Genomic DNA, 21,602 nt, shown 5'->3' with positions numbered 1-21,602 from the left:
AGGTATTATTATAGGCTTGGTAGTTTTGGTTTTGTTTTTTTTTTGTACTTACTTGTTTTTATAATAGTTTTGCTTGAAAAAGTTTATAAGGTTATAATTACGTATATGATAGCTGTGGGTTCAAATCAAATTAATATTTGTTTTTACTTTTGGAAAATATTTTATTTATTAAACACACTAGTATGCGATATGTATGTCATACTATGTTAATGCACAATATTTTTTAATATACGAAGTAACCAATGAGACTGAAAAATCCCGTTTTTTCCCAATCTCGTTCCCCTTCATTTAACTCAGTTAGTGAAAACTTATTGAAAACTAATATACAGGTTTTCAAGGAGGAGGAGGTTTTTAAGAGGAGGGTGTGTATAATACAAATACAAAATTATATTACAAGGCCGTTTGAAGGCCTTCGTGGCGCACGGGCACGAGTGTTGTGGGTTTGATTCCCACTTCAGGGAATTAAATAATTAGTATTTTCATTTCCTTTTTTCCTTGTTTACGAGAATTCAGCGGAAAATGAGGAATTTAAATGAGAACGGAGTGTCTTACATGTTCGTCGCGGTTTCAGTTTCAACTGATAACTAAAACAATCACTTAATTTACAGCTTTATTTTAATATATTAAATATGCAATTTGCCATATTGGCTGTAACCCAGATCACCCAGATGTATCATTTGAATATTTTAAGCACCGAATTATAGCTGGCGGCCTGACCGCTGGAGGTGGGACTATTACAGAGGTAGTTTCAGTTAATAATTTATATACAAAGGCACATATAAATGTACATTTTAGAAGCTGCCATGGGACTGGCTACACGAAATGGTCGTGAGGTCGAGTCTCGTTTAGGGGATAACTTCTAGATGACAGAAAATACGGTGGTATATATATGTTAGACCATAAATTGGAGTAGCGATTATCTACTTTTAGTAGTTTTACGCCGTATCCCGAACATAGCAGGATAGATAGAAGGAAACTGGTAAGCCTAGTGTTAAGACACTGCGTTCTCATTAAGGATCTACCATTTCCCACTTTCCACAAATTTCTGGAGGCATTGCAACTTAAAATGATGATTATTTTCTTTAGTAGAGAAGGCGCGGCGTTATGTTCAGCAGCACTGAACACGCAATGCTTATATTCAACTACGTTCTCCGTCTATCTAGTCTCTGTTATGTGGGAAAAATATTTTTTTAAAGCTTTTGATGTCCATATTATACGCAATCTATCTAATGGCCACAATAACATTATAAACCAGATACACTGATATAATAACTTTGGTTGAATCAATAAGCATTATGAAACATAGAATATATGTATATATATATATATATATATATATGACGGCGCGCTGCTATGTATTAGTTTTGTTTTGTGTCTACATATATATTATAGCTCATTTAATAATAATGATACCGTTACAATCCAAATGGTTTTGTGGTTCTGAATGTAGACACGATGATTGTGGATTAGATTTACTCTTGTTATAAAAACAGCAAAATTTTAATATTAAACTTCCCCGACAGGAAACCGAACCCACAATCCTCGTGTCTACGATCTACGTCGTGCTTTTGCAGCGAGACTTGTATCTTATTACAAAATCATCAAACGTCTTAAAAATTGGTTACTGAGAAGCTAAATAGTCCCCTCTCCTTACCCTACTATTAGGGAAATCGAAAATACTAAATGTAGAGACAAAATATTTTAACTGTTTTAGTATATATAGAGATATATGATTATTTTTGTTGTAATATATGTATATTGTGTATTTATTGTTTATCTCAGTATTATTATTTTTTGCTTATCACATCCACTAAATTTTCTAAGCCACATTTGATAAGCAGGCAATGGCAAACTCTTTAATCTTTAAATAAATATATACACTGGTTGTGTCTCCTGTTAGAATGTTAAATATTTTTTATTTCTCTTTGGAATAAATAAACAAATAACAACATTATTATGTTTAAGTTTTTAAAGTTATAATATGTACGAATTTTCGTTACCAATTGCTGCATCTCTCCTGTATACATTTAATTTTATTGAAACATTGTTAATTAGGATGAGGCTGAATAACAGAGTTGTAGACAACACGTCTCACAACATTTGCTGAGCCTCATTCCTTTTACCGTTTTGTTTTCTTTTTTCTTGTTTAATTCTTGTATTTGTTTTATTTTACGTGTATTTGTTTTAAGCTTGTTATCTAAATTGTATTAGTATAGTCATAAACGTTAATACATTTATTTTGAATTTGAATTTGAATATGTCACTCAATGGTAATGTAAGTAAATAGGGGCAACTAAAAAAACGTTAATACCGTCGTAGAGCAGAAAGATAATATCTGACTAGAAACGCGCATGGACGTAGTGAGTTCAACCCTCGCTCAAAAATGTATATATTTAATTTATTTTCATCACCCCAGCCTTCATTCAACACAGATTTTCACAAAGAATTGGACGGCGTGTGAAAAAGAGAGCTGTTGAGTTGAGTTTTTGAAAAGAACCGTTTGAGTTTCTTGCAGAACTGCCTTCCGAACCGGTGGTAGCTTTTTGTTCATATGCTCATTCGACGATTCAAAAGTGTTTATAAAAATAGTCTATTTGAATAAAGAATATTTTGAATTTGAATTTGAAAACTGGGATGGTATCTTAACTTTAATTTCCCTTTATCTTCAATGTTAAACGGGAAAGAGCGTAAAGCTGTAAAAGCATTGTAGATTTTAGAGTAGTCACAAGCCTAGCAATACCTAGCTGACCCATTTCCTAGGTCAGTACAATGCAAGAATATTTAATGGTCCTCTTCCATCTAGGCCATATATAGAAGCCAAACTACTAACATGTAAAGATTTCTATCATCATCATCAACAGCCTATCGCCGTCCACAGCTGAACGCAGGCCTCCCTCATCAAGCGCCAACCATCCCAGATATATATATTTATAAATTTAGAAATAACTTCATGGAAATTTTCTAATTTGAATTGAGGGTAATAAATGAAAGTGGGCAGACGTTTTGGGCTAAATAAACTTTTAGTTATTTCAGAGCTCGGTTTACTAGTCTGTATATTTGCTAATCATAAAATATAATTGAAAATGCCGTCGTGGCGAAGGGGCGCAAGCATGCCACTGTAAACGCGACGATTATGGGTTCGATGTCCATTCATGACATGACAATCTGTTTCATCCAACAGGTTTTCGTAGACATGGATATCTTTTACAAGCCACCAGTGATGCCCAACCCTCCAGATGACGCTACAAATCGCGTAAACGTAACACCATCTAAAAACAGAGACGTGATGCCTTCAACCCACGTTGTTCCACATGCGGGCAGCAGACAAGACTCTTCAAGGGGAGGAAGAGGAGGTTCAATAGGAGGAGCAGGTGGGACCGGTGGAGCAGGAGGTGTGACTGCATCAGGTGCAGTCTCCTCTTCCCAAAGTTCTGGCCAACAGTCGGACAACGACGATGATACAGCTCTTGAAGACTTACAAAGGAACATAGAGACCCTTGAACGCACCTTGAAAAAAAGCAAAAAAGATACCGTTATCGACATGGTACCGGAATCATCACGTTCTCATAAACTGAAGAGTGCTGGAAAGCATTTTTTACGGTAACTATTTTATTATATTTTAATAATATTCTATTTGAAGTTTACATGTTCAAAGAAATCGGTTTTGTAAACAATTTGCAGAACTCTTACAGAAGTTATTTGACATATTACAGCTGAGATTTCCAACATATTGATAATTTATTTTATTTTATTTCGATTTTTTTTTCATTTTAGCCGCGGTCTTTCGATGGGCACCGAGAAATCTGTAACTATAGTAGGTGAAGGGGGAGACCGAGAACGAGAGCGCAAACGCTTGTCCCCATTAAAAAGTGTTCGCAATTTGATGCGTCTGGGAAGGCGTCATAAGGAGCCTCTCAGTAGTGGTGATGAAGAACAGGGCCTTCTTGATGATGACCGAGCTGGTCCGTCTTCAGACAATGACGGGCCTACTAGCCAAGCCTCTATAAGTCCAGAAGAAGCCCTCGTCGATTCTCGTTGCCCTTCAGAGGTCTCAAAGATGATGAAAGTGTAAGTATTTTCATCAAATCACTATAAGTTTTGCAAGTATGAAAAAGAAATATCTATTTCAAATTTATTTAGCCAGATTATGAAGAAACAATCAATTTAGAATTTTCATATTCCCGCTCTGACAGGCAAACTGCGGCGTTGTGTTTTGGCCACGCATAACGTAGTGCCTTGAAAATTGAGCGGAGAGTGGGGAACGGAGGGTTTTAACATCATGTTAACTCTGCTTACCTTTCTATGCCGTGAGAAAACGGTGAAGCTAAAAACAACTAATATTTTAGAAACTAACTTTTTGACGTAATATGTACTTAAATCAAAATCAAAACTTAAAATCAGCTTCACGCTGTACCACACAGCAGGGTAGGCAGAAGGAACCGTGGAAAGTGGGGAACGCAGTGTCTTAACGGAAGGTTAAGACACTGAGTTTCCCACTTTCAGCCGAATTCTGGAGGTATTGCGTGTTGACTGGCGGAACTCAACGTCACTCTTTGCCTCGACACCAGTAATGCAAATATAAATGTAAATAAATATTTTATTTCCTCGAGTGGGGAACTTTAACCCACAATTGCCGCGTTACAGTCACATCCTTATGCCGCTGCGCCACGACGCGACGGCCTCAAATAATATATACTTAAGTTCAAATTTAGAACATCTCTTATGACTAAGAACGAAATATTTTTACATTTTATTAATAAAGATTTTCTTATAGAAAACGCATGATGGACTCAACTGGCCCTGCAGCCCTAAGAAGCGCGGATTTTCAGGTCTGCATCACGATAATTGAGGCAAGGCAACTCGCGGGACTGAACATGGACCCCGTAGTCTGTGTGCAGATAGGAGAGGCTCGCAAGTACACCAGCGTGAAGGAAAGCACAAATTGCCCATATTATAACGAAGTAAGCACCCGAAAAAGTATCCCAACATTTACTTGGATTTACTATGTTCTACAATTATCTTTATCTTTATACAAATCCAACAACAATGTTGGTATATCATATATATATATAGCTTTTACTTACAGCTTCACCTGCTTTGTCATAAGGTCTTAGTTATTTACTAAGGATTATAGAAACTTGTCTCCCTCCATCCCGTTCAGGAAACTTTAGATCCTCCGTTCGCGTCGTTTTTTCGTTTTTCGATTGAGCAGTATGCTGTTGGCCATATCGGCCTCTACAGCGTCACCGGACTTGGGGAGGCCGAGCTAGACGAGCTCTGACCTTGGCATGGCTACCGTGGAAGGTACCAACAAAAGAGAACACAGTGGCGCAAGGGCGTCTCCTTTGAGACTCGGACCGCGACTTGCGAACACCGTTCGTAGTGGGGGGCTTTGCTTCGATCGGTTCGACCAAAGCCTACTGGGGAGGGCTTTTGATGCCCTATTGGATTATTGATTGAGGGCTCCTCTCGCGCCGAGGCGCGATTGGGCCACAGTAAAGCTGGGACCTCGTCTCCACCGGCGGGGACGGTGTGCGTAGCGTGTATGTGTGCGATTGTGTGTAGCCCTACCTACAAATTTAGGGTCGTTCGCTTTAGTGATGGGGTCAGCATCATCGGTTAAGATATCCCGGGGTCGACGGCGATCCCACGGGCGACGTTTGGCGTAATTACACGAGTTTACCACCAGCGGATTCGGATGCGATTCGGCTTTAGTGAAATAACTACTAGAGAGCTTGCGACAGTGCTCTTTTACTGAATCTAATTTGACGTCTCTATGGAGATCGGTATTACGCATGTACCACGGGGCACCGGTAGTATTACGCAAGAAACGGTTTTGAATTACTTGTAAACGGCTAAGGTCTGTCTGTGCGAACACAACACAGGCGTAGGCGAAAATGGGTCTGACGCATGCTTTATAGAGTCGGATTTTATTTCTAAGAGAGAGTTTGCTTTTAGCACAAATGAGTGGATACAAACAACTTAGGACATAGGCCGCTTTGCGGCGAACATAAGTAATGTGGGCTTTAAAGGACAGTTGACTGTCGAGAATGACACCTAAGTATTTGGCCTGTTTGGCCTCGGGAATTATTTTGCCTAAAAGGCGGACATGTGGCAGGTAGTCTGTCCTACGGAGGGGGAAGTAAATGATGTTACTTTTATCGGGATTGACCTCTATGCGCCATTGAAATAGCCACTGACCTATGCGGTCCATGGACTTTTGGAGTCTTTTAGCTATGCAGACTGATACACGGCCGGACGTATAGACGGCGGTGTCGTCTGCGAAAAGGGCTAGGTTTGTACCTGGGGTTTTGGGGATGTCGTGAGTGTACAGATTGTACAGAAGCGGGGATAGTATGGAGCCCTGGGGGACTCCAGCTCTAACTGGCCTACTGGAGGAAAGGGTGCCTTCTACCCTGTATCTAAATGAGCGGTTTGATAAGTAGTCTCGAATGATGTGCACGAGTCTGTCAGGTACGTTAGTCTTTTGTAGCTTGTAAATCAAGCCATTGTGCCAGACTTTATCAAACGCTTTTGCAATGTCTAAGAAGATTGCCGCTGATGGCATTTGTTTGGCTCGGGATAACAGGAATTCCGTGAGGCGGTGTACCTGGTGTATGCTGGAGTGTTTGGCTCTGAAGCCGAATTGTTCGGGGGGGATTATGTCATTGGCCACGACTGCGGCTTGGAGACGAGTGAGGAGGATACGTTCGTATATTTTGCCCATTGAACTGAGAAGGCTTATGGGGCGATAACTGGACGGGGATGTGCGAGGTTTCTTAGGCTTGTGAATACCTATGACTATTGCCTCTTTCCATTGGTCTGGGAATGAGCACTCTTTTAAAAGAGTGTTGAAAATGGCAACGAGAAGCGTTAGAATGTGAATAGGAAGAATTTTAAGGATCTTATTCGAGATGCGATCGGATCCTGGGGCTTTCTTTGGCTTAAGGCGCTTTATAATGTCTTGTACCTCTTCGACAGAGGTCGGTCTTATAGGTTCGCCCGCTGGTGGCAACGGTGCCCACGTTTCGACCTGTGTGTCCACCGCGGCGACGTGAATTGGATCACACGGTTTTTCCGAGGGGGAGCATTGACTTTCTAGGTTATCCGCTAGGCATTCGGCCTTTTCGAGATCGTCTGAGGCTAGTGTTCCGTCCGGACGGATTAACGGCGGTAATTCGACTACGGTGTCGTTTTTGAATGATTTGGTTAATTGCCAGAACGCTACGTGCGATGGCGTAAGCTCTGATAACCTATGATCCCAAGATTCGTCTCTGAGGTCCTCGAACCGGGCTCGAACCTGTCTTTGGAGCCTCCAGAGTTTAGCGCGGTTTGCTGGCGACGGAAATGAATCGTGCGCCCTATTGGCGATGTTTTTACGTCTCATGAGCTTTCTGAGATCTCGCGGGATCTTAAAATGTCCTTCTGGATTACTTGGAATTTCCCTAGAACACTCGTCGAGAGTGCTACCCAGTCTGTCAGTAAGTTGGTTAATTTCCGCCTCGACTACTTCCACCGAGTCGAATCTGTCAGGTATGTCGTCTGTCGGTTCCGTGTCGGGATTGCCTAGGCGCTCCGCGAACTTAGACCAGTCGGTGATGGTGGTTTTAGGAAGAACTGGAGGACAATCGGGTCCTAATTTAACTATTACAGGTCTATGGTCTGAGTCTAACTCTGGTATTACCTCGATAGAGCGCAGCCTGAGAGAGACGCCCTGCAGGATGGCTATGTCGAGAATTGAAGGTCGGCCCCGGGGCCCAAATCTAGTGGGAGTGAGGGGGGCTATTATCTCAAAGCGAGAGGTGGTCAGGTCATAGATATTTTCGAGTTCGATTCCTCCTCTATTTGTGGAGTTGCAATTCCACCTGGTACTTTTACAGTTAAGGTCCCCGGCTATGATAACCGAGTCCCCCATGTCTAGTAGTGTCTGTAGGTCGCTTCTAAGTAAACTCTTTGATGGAGAGAGATAGGCGGAAGCTATAATAGTGGGTGGATGTCCAGTCATGTGAACCTTACAGACCGAAACTTCGATGTTAGTGAGCGTCGGCGGCGGATCGAGCGGTATGACGTGAAGCGTCTTTCTGTAAAATATGACGGTGCCGCCTTTGGCGCCGTCTCTGTCGTTACGAATAGTGCGGTAATTGGCTATCTTGGGATCCCTATTGCAATTTCTAAGGAACGTTTCCTGAACTAGAAATAAGTCGAGTTGTCGGTTTGTAACAAAATCGCGGACTAGCCCCATTTGCGTATTGAGACCGTTAGCGTTAAAATAACCTATGTTGAGAGAACGCGGCTTGACTCGCGCGAGTCTTAGATCGGGCGGGTTGATTCTAAAATTATTATTGACCGCCATTGGAAGTTTGAGCATTGACAAGTAGTAATTTGGCTATAAGCTTTCTGTTGAGCTTAATTACTTGAAGTCGACTTTTAGGATCGCCGTTTGAGTCTACTAAGCCTTTCGCGAAGGCCAATAATTCGTCTTTATCTAGTATATCTAGAAAGCTGGTCGCAATGTCGATCGCGTCTTCGATCCTATCCTGTTCTGTTACCTCCCCACGGGGCTGTCGGGCAGAGGAAGTGGCCCTGGAGGGCTTGGGTTTGGGATTGGAGGCCTTGGCGGCTTGGGTCTCTGGTAGAGGTTTTTTCCACGCATTGGTGGAAGGAAGAGGGGCTGGTTGGAGTAGTGGCTGAGGGCCGGACGGGTTTTGCGCTGGACGGGAAGGCATCGAAGCCTTATGCGTCCTGCCGCCCTTTCCGCCGGACCTGCGTGGGGCCTTAGGGCATCCGCGGTAATTTGCGGGGTGCCCTTGGGTCTCACACAAGACACAGCTGGGAGGTACGGCCGGGTCTGGGACCTTGCGCGGACAGTCAGCAGTAGCGTGACTCTCTAAACACTTCACGCACCTGGGTTTTGCGTGACAGTTTTTGGCGGAATGCCCATAGAGCTGGCAGCGGTGACACTGCCCGGGAATGCCACGAGACCATGGCTTATCTATAGTGATGCCCGTGAGTGAGCAGATGGATTTTATATTGAAAATTTGTTTGCCCTCAGGGCTACGGTCTAGGACAGCTAGGACCATGTCGTAGCTTTTCTTAGTGTACTGATTGTACATACGGTGGACTGCTCTAACTGGAAGATTTTGGGATTTTAAGTCCCTGAAAACTGACTCTGTCTCTAATTCGGATGGGATACCCTTGAGGACTACACGTAATTGACGCTCGTCCTCCAGAGCGTATGAATGGAACCCTATCTTTGAATTCCTAAGGTGGGTCGTAAGGACCCTGTGGTCTTTAGGTGTTAACACCTGAATCCTAACTCCCTGCGCTGTGGATCTGGCAGAATTGAACTGCACTTTAGCGGACAACATCCATAGTTGTAAATTGTCCCACGCTTTCTTTTCCTGAACTATTATCGGGGGAGGTAACCTGTCCCTACGGACGCCGGCCGGTAACGGTACCGAACCGTCGCCAGAGTTGGACGCGGGGATCGAACTATTATTATCATTGCTTGTCTTTGTCTTTGTTGTATTGTCAGTCTTGTCTACCTGTGCACCCTTTCTAACTACCTGCGCGTCGTCCCTAGACCTACGCGGGGGTGAGGACCGCGGGGAGGGGGTTTTTTCTGCGCGCGCGGCGCGTTTGGCTGGGGTCTGTGGCGGAGTGCCTGACGATCTACGGGCCTTCCGTTTGGCCGATTTTGATTTGACGGTCTCGAAACCGTCATTATCCTCCACACCGGGAGTTTCTTCCTCGTCGGCCGAGGACTCAGAGGACGACGAGGACGACGAGGAGGCCTCCGCGGCCTCAGACTCGGACTCGGACTCCGCGTCATTTGCGGAAGCCTCGTCCTCATCCGAGCCGGCGTCGACCTCCACCGGTTCGTCCTCCATCTGTTCTAAGAGCTCCGGCGACTGAGCGATCGTCTCGTTATCGACGTAATCTTTGATGCCATTAAGAGCGTCGGGGAAATTTTGCGCGACGTAGCTAAGCAAGTTATTCGCGTCTACGCGGACCATTTTGGGAAACTAGATTGACCCCCCGCCAAGGCGAGGGGTGTGTGCCTACTTTGACCTAATGTCTCGGCCTGGTGGGGCCGGGGTGAGTGCCTAGCTTAAGCTAACACTGTGTAAAAGTACTCACGTGGGTATGGAATCCAGGTGAAATCCTATGGACACTAACACACTACACTGCACTACACAAAACAACGGAGATCGCCGCTCGCCGAACAAAACGACGCCGATTGGTCCTCTTCGTCTTCTTGGTGATGCAGGGTGGCCGTATAGTAGGTCGATAGTGCGCGCGTGCGTCCTCCGTTCGCTACTTTCCACTCAATTTGAATGGTGGGTGAATGGTGCAGTTGACGGTAAACCGTGATAAATCACTTCCCTCTCCCTTAACCCAATAATTTTAAAGTTTATTATTACATAACAAATTGAACATCGAAAAAATTGTCAAAGTTAGTCTTTTTACAAATAATAAATTGAAGTCTTAGTTTCATAAAAGAACATTTTGCTGAATTGGCATCTATTTATTTGAACTAATAATAGACTGTTCTAAATAACTTGCTTAGAATAATTCGTTCCTTCGCCATTGTGTTGCTCTTATTGTTATATTACACAAAAGAATTGTAGTAGCTCCGCAAAATGCGTATTAATTACGGTTTTTCATTTAAATACTCCTTAAACTAAACTAATATTATAAAACTGAAATGTTTGTTAGTTTAACTTGCTTATCTTAGGAACTACTAGGGTGGTGCTACATTATTCTTTTTGGTTTTCTAACTTTAAATTATTATTTACATGAAGCTTGTGATTTAAAAAAAAAACACTTAAAATACAATATTGGCCCGATTTTATCGTTTTTGTACGCAGTACTAGTATCAATCAGTAATATGCTGTATAGATAGGAACTTGAGAGAAAGACGAGAAATAAATCTGAATGAATTTAACACTAGTTTCCCTCTGCTTATTCTACCTATTTACTTCTCTTAAACTAAAAAAATATAAAAATCTCTAAACTAATTTAAAAAATGAGGAAACAAAATATATTACAATAAAAACGCACTACCTTCGCTTCCTTCCTCGCTTCAACGAACTTCATTTGAGCTTTAGCGTTTTGAACCTATTCACTGAAGTCATTGACACGAACTTTGAAAGTCATCCTAAACTTAACCGACTTTACAACGATATTACTAAATTTATGCATAAATTGTAAGTAGCTGTACTTTAAAATAATTACAAATATTGATTTTTTAATTTATGTATTCCTTTATATTACCTTTTCTATCTTTGGATTATAGATATGTGTGGAATATAGTAATCAGCAAAGTTTCTTGTTACCAAAATGAGGAAATGATTGATAATTCATATCAGAGTAGGCAAAGGGTAAAGACAATCCGCTCCCCACCTAACTTTGCAGTCATTGCGTGTTGAGTGACGGAACTCACTCATATCTTGTTACCCTAGTGGGAATCGAACCCACAACCGCCGCTTGTACAGTCAGCTGCGACTATTTGCCATATTATTGTTTTAACGTGTCTTCTTTGTCCACAGTACTTCGTGTTCGATTTCCACATGCCATTGATAATGCTGTTCGACAAGATCATCACGCTATCGGTAATACTTTATAATCATACGGCGTAATGTGGAGAACGGAGTGTCTCTTAAGGTTCCCTCTGCCTTCTCTACTATATGAGGGACACAGCTTGAATATATAAAAACAATACTAATTTATATATGGAGTGATTTTATTCGAAGTAAAGCAATTGAATAAGTAAGAAAATGTTCTTACGGTTTCTTTTCATACTACTCTTGAACTCTAGAATTTAATTTAAAGAACGTTATATAAACTTTCTATACTCAACTAGGTACTATATACTTATTAAGGAAGCTTTTCAACGTGCTCCCAAGAAAACATATATTTAATATTTGGCCATAGCACTTATTCTATTTTTAACCGACTTCTGTAAGAAAAGGAGGTTATCAATTCGACTGTTTTTTTTTATGTTTGTTACCTCATAACTTTTGACTGGGTGAACCGATTTTGATATATTTTTTTTATTTGAAAGGTAGTGCTTCCCATGTGGTCTCATTTTATTTGGTCTATGTCTATCCATGGTATCTATGAGACAGCAGATACCATGGTTAGCTAGCAGCTGTTTCACACAAAATTCGTTGTTTTCTATAATCTATATATATATATATATATATATATATATATAAAAGGACATGTTTTCACTGACTGAGGTAGGTAAGACTCACGCACAGCCGTAACTGCTGATGATAGAAATGTGAAATTTGGACAGATGTTTATTTTCGTAATTTGGACGTCCACTAAGAAAAAATTTAGAAAAATGTTAACTCTAAAAGGATAAAATAGGGGTTCGAAGTTTGTATGGATTTTTTTTAAATCGGCACCGATTTTTATAAAATTTAAAATTCAGACTCTTTCATATTTCATTGAACACGTTTTCGGGGTTGTTTAGAATTCACGCCTAAGAGTGCAAAGCTGCGCGAGTGCAAGAGGCGAAGCTGCGGGCGCCCACTAGTACAAAACAAAAATAAATTGTGCATCGATATTATAATTAGCCGGATGAACAATTAGCGAAAACAAAACATGGTGGCAATTAAAGCGTATTTTCCTCGCGTCAATACGCGTACGGGATCAAGCTTTACCTAATTAATTTTGATTGTTAATTGGCCGTTATTGGGTGTTTCATTTTATGAAATGTTTGGAGGAATGAAATAGAATGTTTGGAGGTTCGAATCTTTCCTAAAATATTCGTTAAAATTATTCCAACACTATTCAGTAACGGAAATGAAAATTATCCATTCGTCACATTGGTCATTCGACCACAGTCAGCACACAGGTGAAACTATTGGAATTAAAAAGTTGAACTTATAATAACAGTTGAAACTCGCCTAGATTATATATATATATATATACAGTAGCATTAAGAATGGATAAGTCAAACTTCTTACGAAAATGAAATAAAAACGAATTTTCCATCATTTTACGTCGTAAAGTCCATGCGAGCAAACGTAGGCAGAGTATAGTAATGAATAAAATGTATACAGTTTTATTTACGAGTAACCCGAGTAAGATTAAAACAGGCGTCTCGATTAAGTTTTTATGTAAATCTCATTCAGTATCAGAAAACAAGTTCCCTTGATGGTGTCAGTAAATAAGAAATGTTTTAAATATTAACTTGGAAAATATATTTCTTTGAAAAAGCAATTTCAATATTTATTATAAGAAAACGTAGTTTTGGTGAAGAAAATAACTTAATCTATTTTTATAAGCATAATATTGTTTATAGAGGCCGCCGCGTAAGCGCAACGGCACAACCGTTGGTTCGATTCCAACCCCTGCTTGTGGAATACAGTGTGTACATAGTAGAAAAATATATTTATATTTGGTGGAAGTACGTGACCGAGTACAAGGAATCCCCAGTATATCAATCTGCCGCGCTCGAGTAAATCCCGCAAATTAAAAAAAAAATAAAATTTACTGAATTTTCAGCAATAAAAAGTACCGTTTCGCTTATTTTGATGGATGCATTTAATTCAGTCGGCCTTACATTCTTTTAAAATATATATACTTTTTAAAAAGCAGGGCAGACAGAACGAATCTAGTGCTAGAACACTCTGTTCCCACTTTCCGTTTAAAAAAAAAATTACATAATTTTCATTTATAATAGTAAGTAAAGCAGCTATATCAACAGGATCTAACGTAGTAGCTACTTTCTAGGTGCTCCAGTCGCGGCACATCTTGCGAGCTAACAAACTTTTAGGCAACTTCAAACTTGACATCGCCACCGTTTGGAATCAGCCAGGTAAGTACCTACTCGAACTTTTAAATTTGTAACCATTGCCGGTTTTAGCGACACCAGCTCTTCTTTAACCGCGCACTTCTATTGCAATTTAATTCAAATAATCTATATTATCTTTATATATAACTAGCGGACGCGCGCAGCTTCGCTTGCTTATTTAGGGGTAAATTCTAATAAACGATAAAAGATGTTTTCAATAAAATATTTTTAAGATTTCAAATTTTATAAAAATCGGTGCCGATAAAATTTTTTTTCCATACAAACTTTGAACCCCTATTTCACCCCTTTAGGGTTAAAATTTTTCAAAATCCCTTCTTTGTGGATGTCCAGATTACGAAAGTAAATATCTGTCCAAATTTCACGTTTCTACGCACAGCAGTTACGGCTGTGCGTGCGTCTTACCTCAGTCAGTGAGGACAAGTCCTTTTATATATATACAGGGTGGAATTGTCAGCGCCACTTTAAATGAAACCACAGTTTTATCTACTCTATAAAAGCCTAATATAATTCGGAAAAAAATAATTCTCAAAAATGAAAAAGTTTTTTTTTCAAACAAAATAAATAATAAAATTACCGTTTTAAAATAAAACTCCATTTGTAAAGTATAACATAAGCACGCACACACTTACCTGTCAAAGCGGCAACGTCGCATACGTGTGTGTGCGTGACACGAAATACAGGTATGGATAGAAATCGTGAAATGAAAAAAAAATCCTACGTCCAAACCGTTGAGGTGCCTTGATTACTTTTTTTTAATTCTGGGTTTGAAATATTTTACCCTATATGCAGTTTCAGTTAAAGAAGCGCTGCCTCTTCCACCCTGTATATAGATAAAACGGTAAAAATATCTTGTCTTTACATTTAGTATTTTTGACTGAAATGGATTGCCCCTCTATCCTTAAAAAGAATAATAGAAAGCAAAAATATTTTGTTTTGTCTGTCTATCTGTATGTATGGTCACGCTAATCTCTGAAAGTACTGAACCGATTTACGTAAAACTTTCGCCAATTTCTTTGTTTTAGCCCAGCTTAACATTTAAAGTACGTTTCATCAAAATCGGTTCATTAAAAAAAGTTATCAGCATTTGAATGAACTCAAGGCATGAGTTTGCCTACAAATATAAAGCAATCCATATCTATACTTATACTTATAATAAATCTTATTTGTTTGTGATAAATCTGTGTATTTAACCGACTTTCAAAACAAGGAGATTTATTCGATTCGATTTGGGTATATTTTATAATATGCAATCATTACAGTTATTTTACAAAGAATATTATAAATCCTTACCCTAATCAATAATTTAACATTTAAGGCTGTTTCATCATCACATTTGACTGTCAATTCTGTTTATTAAATGTATAATCATGTAATTCAAGCGGGCGAAGCCGCGGAGGGGTCACTAGTTGATAATAAATCAAATGAGTGCAGTTTCAAATATCGCTACGATTAGAACTCAATTCTCTATTTGTTTTCTTAAAAAAATGTATTAATTTCTATTTGAACCTACAACCACAACAATGAGGCGTGGAGGAGTCATGGCGCAGGGGCACAAAATGTGACTGTTAATCAACTGCTTCTGGATTCGATCCCCACTCGAGGAGATGAAATATTTATTTAAATTTATATTTCCATTTCTTCCCTCTAGTGTCGAGGCAACTAACCACGACCTTGAGCTCTGTCACTTCCTACGCAATGCCCCCAGAATTCTGCAGACCGTGGGGAACGGAGTGCCTTAACACTAGATTCTCTCCGCCTTGCAGGGTTGCTGTGTGCGGGATACAGCGTGAAGCTGATTTAATTTTTCTAAAGTTTTAACCACAACTATACCCACACACAAAAAGACACGTTCCCGATCGTGACGATAACAATAAACAAAAAAACCCGCGAGTTTTTACACCAAGCTTTTAACTATAATCTGAAAACCGTGCTCTAGTTCCAGGAAAGCTCCCACTAACGGTTATGCTATCGAGTTATACTATAAAGTTCGATCATTCAGATAATTTACCGAATAAGCTCGAATACGTGAGGTATGAGCTTTCAGGAACAATCGGTGTTTGTTTTTAATAATGCGGATTAGTTTAATATATTTGTTGGGACTTTTGAACCGTTTTATAGAAAACTATATATTTTTGTCTGGTACTGATGGTATTTTTTAACTGATATTTGTTTGTAGGCTCGTTCGTTCATATAGTTTAACTTACCCAATCTAGTTAGTAGTTTGTCAGAATGGATGTTTGTTCCACTTTCACGCAAAACTACGGAACGGATCAATCTTTAATATGTCTTATACATCAGAATAACACAGAGTACAATTTATGTAACTATTTTGTATAATTTGGCTATGATATAACAATAAGATTAAGCGGGTGAAACCGTAGTTAGAATTAAACTGATGGATGTATATACTATACTGAACTGAATAAATATCCCCAGGGTGCACTATTTGATGATGTACTATATATTATTATTATTCTTTTTGATTATTTACGCTTATATTTGCTTACTAATTCTATCAATAGAATTAGTATTTATGAAATTATATTTAGTTTTCAAAAACTGAATATAATTTCATAAGTACCTATATTTAATAAATATTCTTATAATTCACGCCTTGCAGACATTGCTTGTTGAGCAGCGGAACTCAACACTGCACCTTGGCTAGTTTGGGTACAATTGTACCACGACCTGGTGGTGTTCGAATCCACAACCATTATTATTTTTATAACATAATCAGATAAAAAAAATCAAATCAAAGTTATTGATTTAATCGGATATATGTACCTATGTGTAAACCAAGATATACGAGTACTACGTGGCTCTCGGGACTTAAGAGAGTGAAGCCAATTTTCGTATGTGTGTATCCAATGATTTACTGTGCTTTCTTACTAGAATAATGGGAACATAGTAAAACATCTATTACAATATAATCAATTTGTAGTCATAGCGGGTAGTAGGAATACCTACTCGAAGGAATTATTATGATTTTTTCTTTTCATTTTTCCGCTTTAGATAAAACACGGCCTTCAATTTCACCTTCTAGGAATAGGTAGTAACTACCGACATCCAATTACTCGAAAACTCTATTTTCGTTATTATAGAACGCAGTATTTAAAATAACAACAGTATATTTTATTATTCTAAGTTGTCATACGTTCATATGTAGAATATCTATTGAAGCAAGAAATCTTTTACATGTAAGCAAGCAACTTCTATAACTTCAAAGTTCTACAGACGTCGACCGGAAACAAACTAACTTGTACGTTTGTTTAAATTTGTTTAGATTCATCTTAGAAAGTTTTGTTATTATCTATTCTAATGTGATGAAGCTGAAACAAGAATTTAACATATGCCATAACTTTTTATCCATAATCACTAGTCTTTTGAACTCAATTACATCAACATGGAAGCTATTAAGCAATCAATACAAGAACTGTCACTACACTTCAATTCGCAAATGGCTGACTTTCAGCAAAATTTGAGTTCTGCGCTTCCTGCGGCAAGCCCCACTTCCCACATTGCAGCTCAATTTAGTGCATTTCGATCTTTTGTATTGAGTGCACTGGAGGGGCTTCAGCTGCAGGTAAATATACTGTCAAAACAGTTAGACCTTCTTGACTTGCGGACCAGAAAGAAGATACTGTTGGTGCATGGTGTGCCCGAGGAGAGAAGTACAGCTGATTCTGCCATTGCGGTGAAGGTCCTGTCCCAACATCTGAAGTTGCCTGATCTGGAGCTGGGTGACATTAGCAGATGTCAACGCCTAGGTACTGTAACATCTGATAAACCAAGACCCATACTTGTAAAATTCCGAGAGGTATCTATGCGAAATCAAATATGGTATGCTAAAACCAATTTGAAAAATACAGGCATCACTTTATCGGAATTCCTCACTAAATCCAGGCACGAGACTTTCATGGCAGCCCGAAAACGTTTTGGCATAAATAAATGTTGGACGAAGGAGGGCTACATCATTGTCATTGGGCCAGATGGGAAGCGCCATACTATTTCCACATGCAGTGACCTAGACAATATCCACGACACGGCTGGGGCTCAACCTCTTAAAGCACCTATGGCGAGTTCAAGTGCTGGTGATTCTAAGACAAAGCCAGTTCCTCAGGTTACACGAATGAAGAGGATCGTAAACTCGAAGAAGTAAACAACTTCCTTAATGCATTAGTTTGTTCAATTAATGTTGATACTTTACATTGAATACTTTTAACCTTATATCTAATAACTTATGAGCTAGTGTCCTATAAATCACTAATATATTCACTAAAATGTACAAATTACCCACAACTTAAATCGTTAATATACTTATCCATTAAAATATATAATTTACCCACAATTTTAAAACGTAATATTAAATGTTGTAATGTTTACTTTTTGTTAGTTATTTTGACAGGCTTATTGACACTTAATCTGTCAATGGCCGGAACTGTCTTAAACGTTTCTTTTCACGATAACTCCTAGATTACGGACTTAGTTGTATTTATCGTGTTTTACCTCTTTTTTTTTTTTTTTTGTTATTGTAAGTGATTATTTGTTTATTTTATTTATTTTTTTTTTACTTTTCTGTAAAAGTGAATGCTGGTAGGCGTGCGTTGCAAGCTTATTAATTTTATTATTCTTTTGCTAGGTTTTAATATAATATATTTTTTACTAATTTTATCACTAATATTTATTTTGCTAATTTATTTATTTATTTGGACATACATATATTATATAGCTCTTATTATTATTATCATTAACATTCTGCATATACACACATTTTATTTTAATCTTATTTTTATTTATTATATATATTTATTATCTTATTCTTTTTTACTTGATTATTATATTTTGGTACTGCACTATGTTCAACAACGCTAACTCAAACAGTGACACCTCCGATAATGATATATTTTGTCAGTCTACATCGTTATCATCAGATTCTAGTTTCCATAGCACTTCCGCGTCGCTAAGCACTGTTTTGGGCACGACTTTTGCGAACTCTGCCAAGCACTTCAACGTGGTGCATATCAATGCACAAAGTGTTCCCGCTCATTATCCTGATCTCCTAGCTTCCTTCGATGCCAAAAACGTTCACGCGATCCTAGTTTCCGAAACTTTCCTAAAACCTTCCTTACCATCCACATCCTATGCTTTACCCGGCTTCCATCTTATTCGTAATGACCGTACAGGGAAAGGCGGTGGTGGAGTTGCTATCTACTTACGCAGCCACATCCCTTTTTCTATTCTCGACAAATCTCCTACACTGTACTCAAATATTTCTGAGCATATTTTTATTGAAGTGTTATTTGGCACATTAAAACTATTACTTGGTGTACTTTACAGCCCTTCACTTCATATAAATTATTTTGACACCTTTGAAACTTTACTAGATAAGTATGTTCCAGGTGTTGATCACACCATCATAATGGGAGATTTTAATACTTGTCTAATTAAAAATGACTGGCGTGCTATTCGATTACAAAATATTATTAAAAGTGCTAATCTTAATCTTCTACCCACTAACGCTACCCACTTCTTTCCTAATACCGCTCCGTCACAATTAGACTTAATGATCGTTTCGTCGAATGAGCAAGTCGCTACTTATGGTCAGTTGTGTGCAGAAGCGTTCTCATATCACGATCTCATATATATGAGTTATAAAATTCGTACACCCAAAATTAAACCTACTATAGTCATGCGTAGAAGCTTTAAAAATTTTAACAACGAAGCTTTCTTAGAAGATCTAGATAATATAGATTGGGAGAGTGTATTAAATGCTCCAACTGTTAATGAAAAAATTATTATATTTAACTCTCTTTTAACTGAGCTTTTTGACCTGCACGCTCCACTTCGACCAATAAAACTCAAGCACCTTCCTGCCCCCTGGTTAACGGAAGATATTAAAAAACTTATGGTAAAACGTAACTCGGCTAAATCGAAGTACAAGAGAAATCCTACTGAGGAAAACCTTAACAGGTTCAAAATACTACGGAACCGATGTAACAAAACGTGCAGGGATGCTCAACGCACTTTTATTTATAATTCTATCGAAAATTGCAATTCTGCTAGTATTTGGAAATTCCTTGACTCAATGGGTATTGGACGCTCACGAAAAAATACCGCGTTAGGCGATAGAACGGATATCAACGAAATGAATAAGCACTTCGCGAATGTCAACTTATTAAGTCAAAATGTTAAAATTAATACTATTAAGTCTATCCCTTCAATCTCTGGTCCTTCTGCCTTTCATTTCACTTCTATTTCTCCTGACGAAGTGAAGAAGCATGTTCTTGCCATTAAGTCCGATGCTATTGGCAGTGATCGAATCAGTCGGAAAATGATTCTTTTAACCATGAAGACTGTACTTCCTATCCTGTGCCATATTTTCAACTATTCCCTTTCCTCAAATACTTTCCCTGATATCTGGTGCCAGGCGATAGTTGTTCCTATACCTAAAGTGTCTAGCCCCACTTCCTTTACAGACTATCGCCCGATATCTATCCTCCCGTTCCTGTCCAAAATACTAGAACGTATAGTCCATAAACAACTCTCCTCCTTCCTTACCAAAAATCATATCCTATCTCCCTTCCAGTCTGGTTTCCGCCCTGGTAACAGCACTGTCACTGCGCTCAATAAGGTCAATGATGATATAAGATATGGAATCGATAACCAACAAGTCACTATTCTCGCTCTCCTAGACTTTTCTAACGCTTTTAATACAGTAGATTTCGAAATCCTTTTAGCTGTTCTAAAGTCTATTAATATTTCATCAGAGGCTACTGAATGGTTTTATTCCTATCTACATAATCGAGAGCAGTACATTCGTTTAAATGAAAAACTGTCAACTGTTTGCCGCCTTAATGCTGGTGTTCCCCAGGGTGGCGTACTTTTTCCTTTACTTTTCTCCATCTTCATAAATTCCGTCACCAAGCTTTTATCCTTGCCTTTTCACTTATACGCTGATGACTTACAGATTTATACAACCACGGACGTTCAAGACATTGCGAGGGCTATTAGTCTAATTAATTCCAACCTGCTAACAATTAGTACCTGGAGCAAGTCTTACGGTTTATCTATAAATCCTAAAAAGTCTCAAGTGTGTATTCTCGGCAATCCTAAACAACTATCCAAGATCTATTTCCCTTCCCTTCCTCCTACAGTCTTCGACACCTGTAACTTGAAATACTGTTGCACTGTCAAAAATCTAGGTATCATGGTGGACAGCAAACTCTCCTGGGCTCCTCAAGTTTCTGAGTTGAGCCGCAAGTTGTACTGCGCTATAGGTAGGTTAAAAAGATGGAAAAATATTCTGCCAATCAAAACCAAAATAACCCTAGCCCACTCACTTTTGCTACCTATCCTTGATTATGCAGACACCTGTTACCTGGATTTATCGCAGCAACTACTTAACAAGTTGGAACGTCTCCAAAACCTGGTTATTAGATTCATTTTCGGACTGAAAAAGTTCGATCATGTCAGTGAGTATCGTACTAGATTTGGCTGGCTTCCTATTAAAGACCGTCGAAATCTTCACACTCTTTCTCTTCTCTACTCTATCCTCTTCCACCCTGAAACTCCAACCTACCTTAAGCAGCGTTTTTCCTTTCTCGATTCCAACTCCCGTCTCACACTAAGTCTCCGCTCCCATAAAGATAATAAGCTGGAGATACCTTTGTGCCGTACTCGTTGTTACAGTAAATCGTTCACGGTGCAAGCAGCGAAACTATGGAATGCCCTACCACGTACTATCAGGCAGTCTAAGTCTAAGAAAGCATTC

The 21,602-nt window shown here is 39.0% G+C and overlaps 2 protein-coding genes across 2 annotated transcripts in view; both read left to right on the top strand.

Moving 5' to 3' along the window:
- Nucleotides 1-21,602, top strand: part of mfr (ferlin family C2 domain-containing myoferlin misfire) — a 71,185-nt gene that overhangs the window by 27,687 nt on the left and 21,896 nt on the right. The window contains exons 4-8 of the mRNA XM_085205787.1: nucleotides 3,182-3,600; nucleotides 3,775-4,068; nucleotides 4,775-4,961; nucleotides 11,553-11,615; nucleotides 13,750-13,834. Of these exons, the coding sequence (XP_085061913.1) occupies nucleotides 3,182-3,600; nucleotides 3,775-4,068; nucleotides 4,775-4,961; nucleotides 11,553-11,615; nucleotides 13,750-13,834 (1,048 nt within the window). The remainder of the gene's footprint in view (nucleotides 1-3,181; nucleotides 3,601-3,774; nucleotides 4,069-4,774; nucleotides 4,962-11,552; nucleotides 11,616-13,749; nucleotides 13,835-21,602) is intronic.
- Nucleotides 17,199-17,990, top strand: LOC146526776 (uncharacterized). The gene has a single exon (XM_085205517.1). It carries the CDS (start codon nucleotides 17,235-17,237, stop codon nucleotides 17,988-17,990), a length of 756 nt encoding a protein of 251 aa, XP_085061643.1. The 5' UTR covers nucleotides 17,199-17,234.

Source organism: Heliconius melpomene, chromosome 21, assembly GCF_056956725.1.
Source record: "Heliconius melpomene rosina isolate 202511_hmr_F chromosome 21, ASM5695672v1, whole genome shotgun sequence".
Lineage (NCBI taxonomy): Eukaryota > Metazoa > Arthropoda > Insecta > Lepidoptera > Nymphalidae > Heliconius > Heliconius melpomene.
This window is presented reverse-complemented; position numbering and strand designations above follow the sequence as displayed.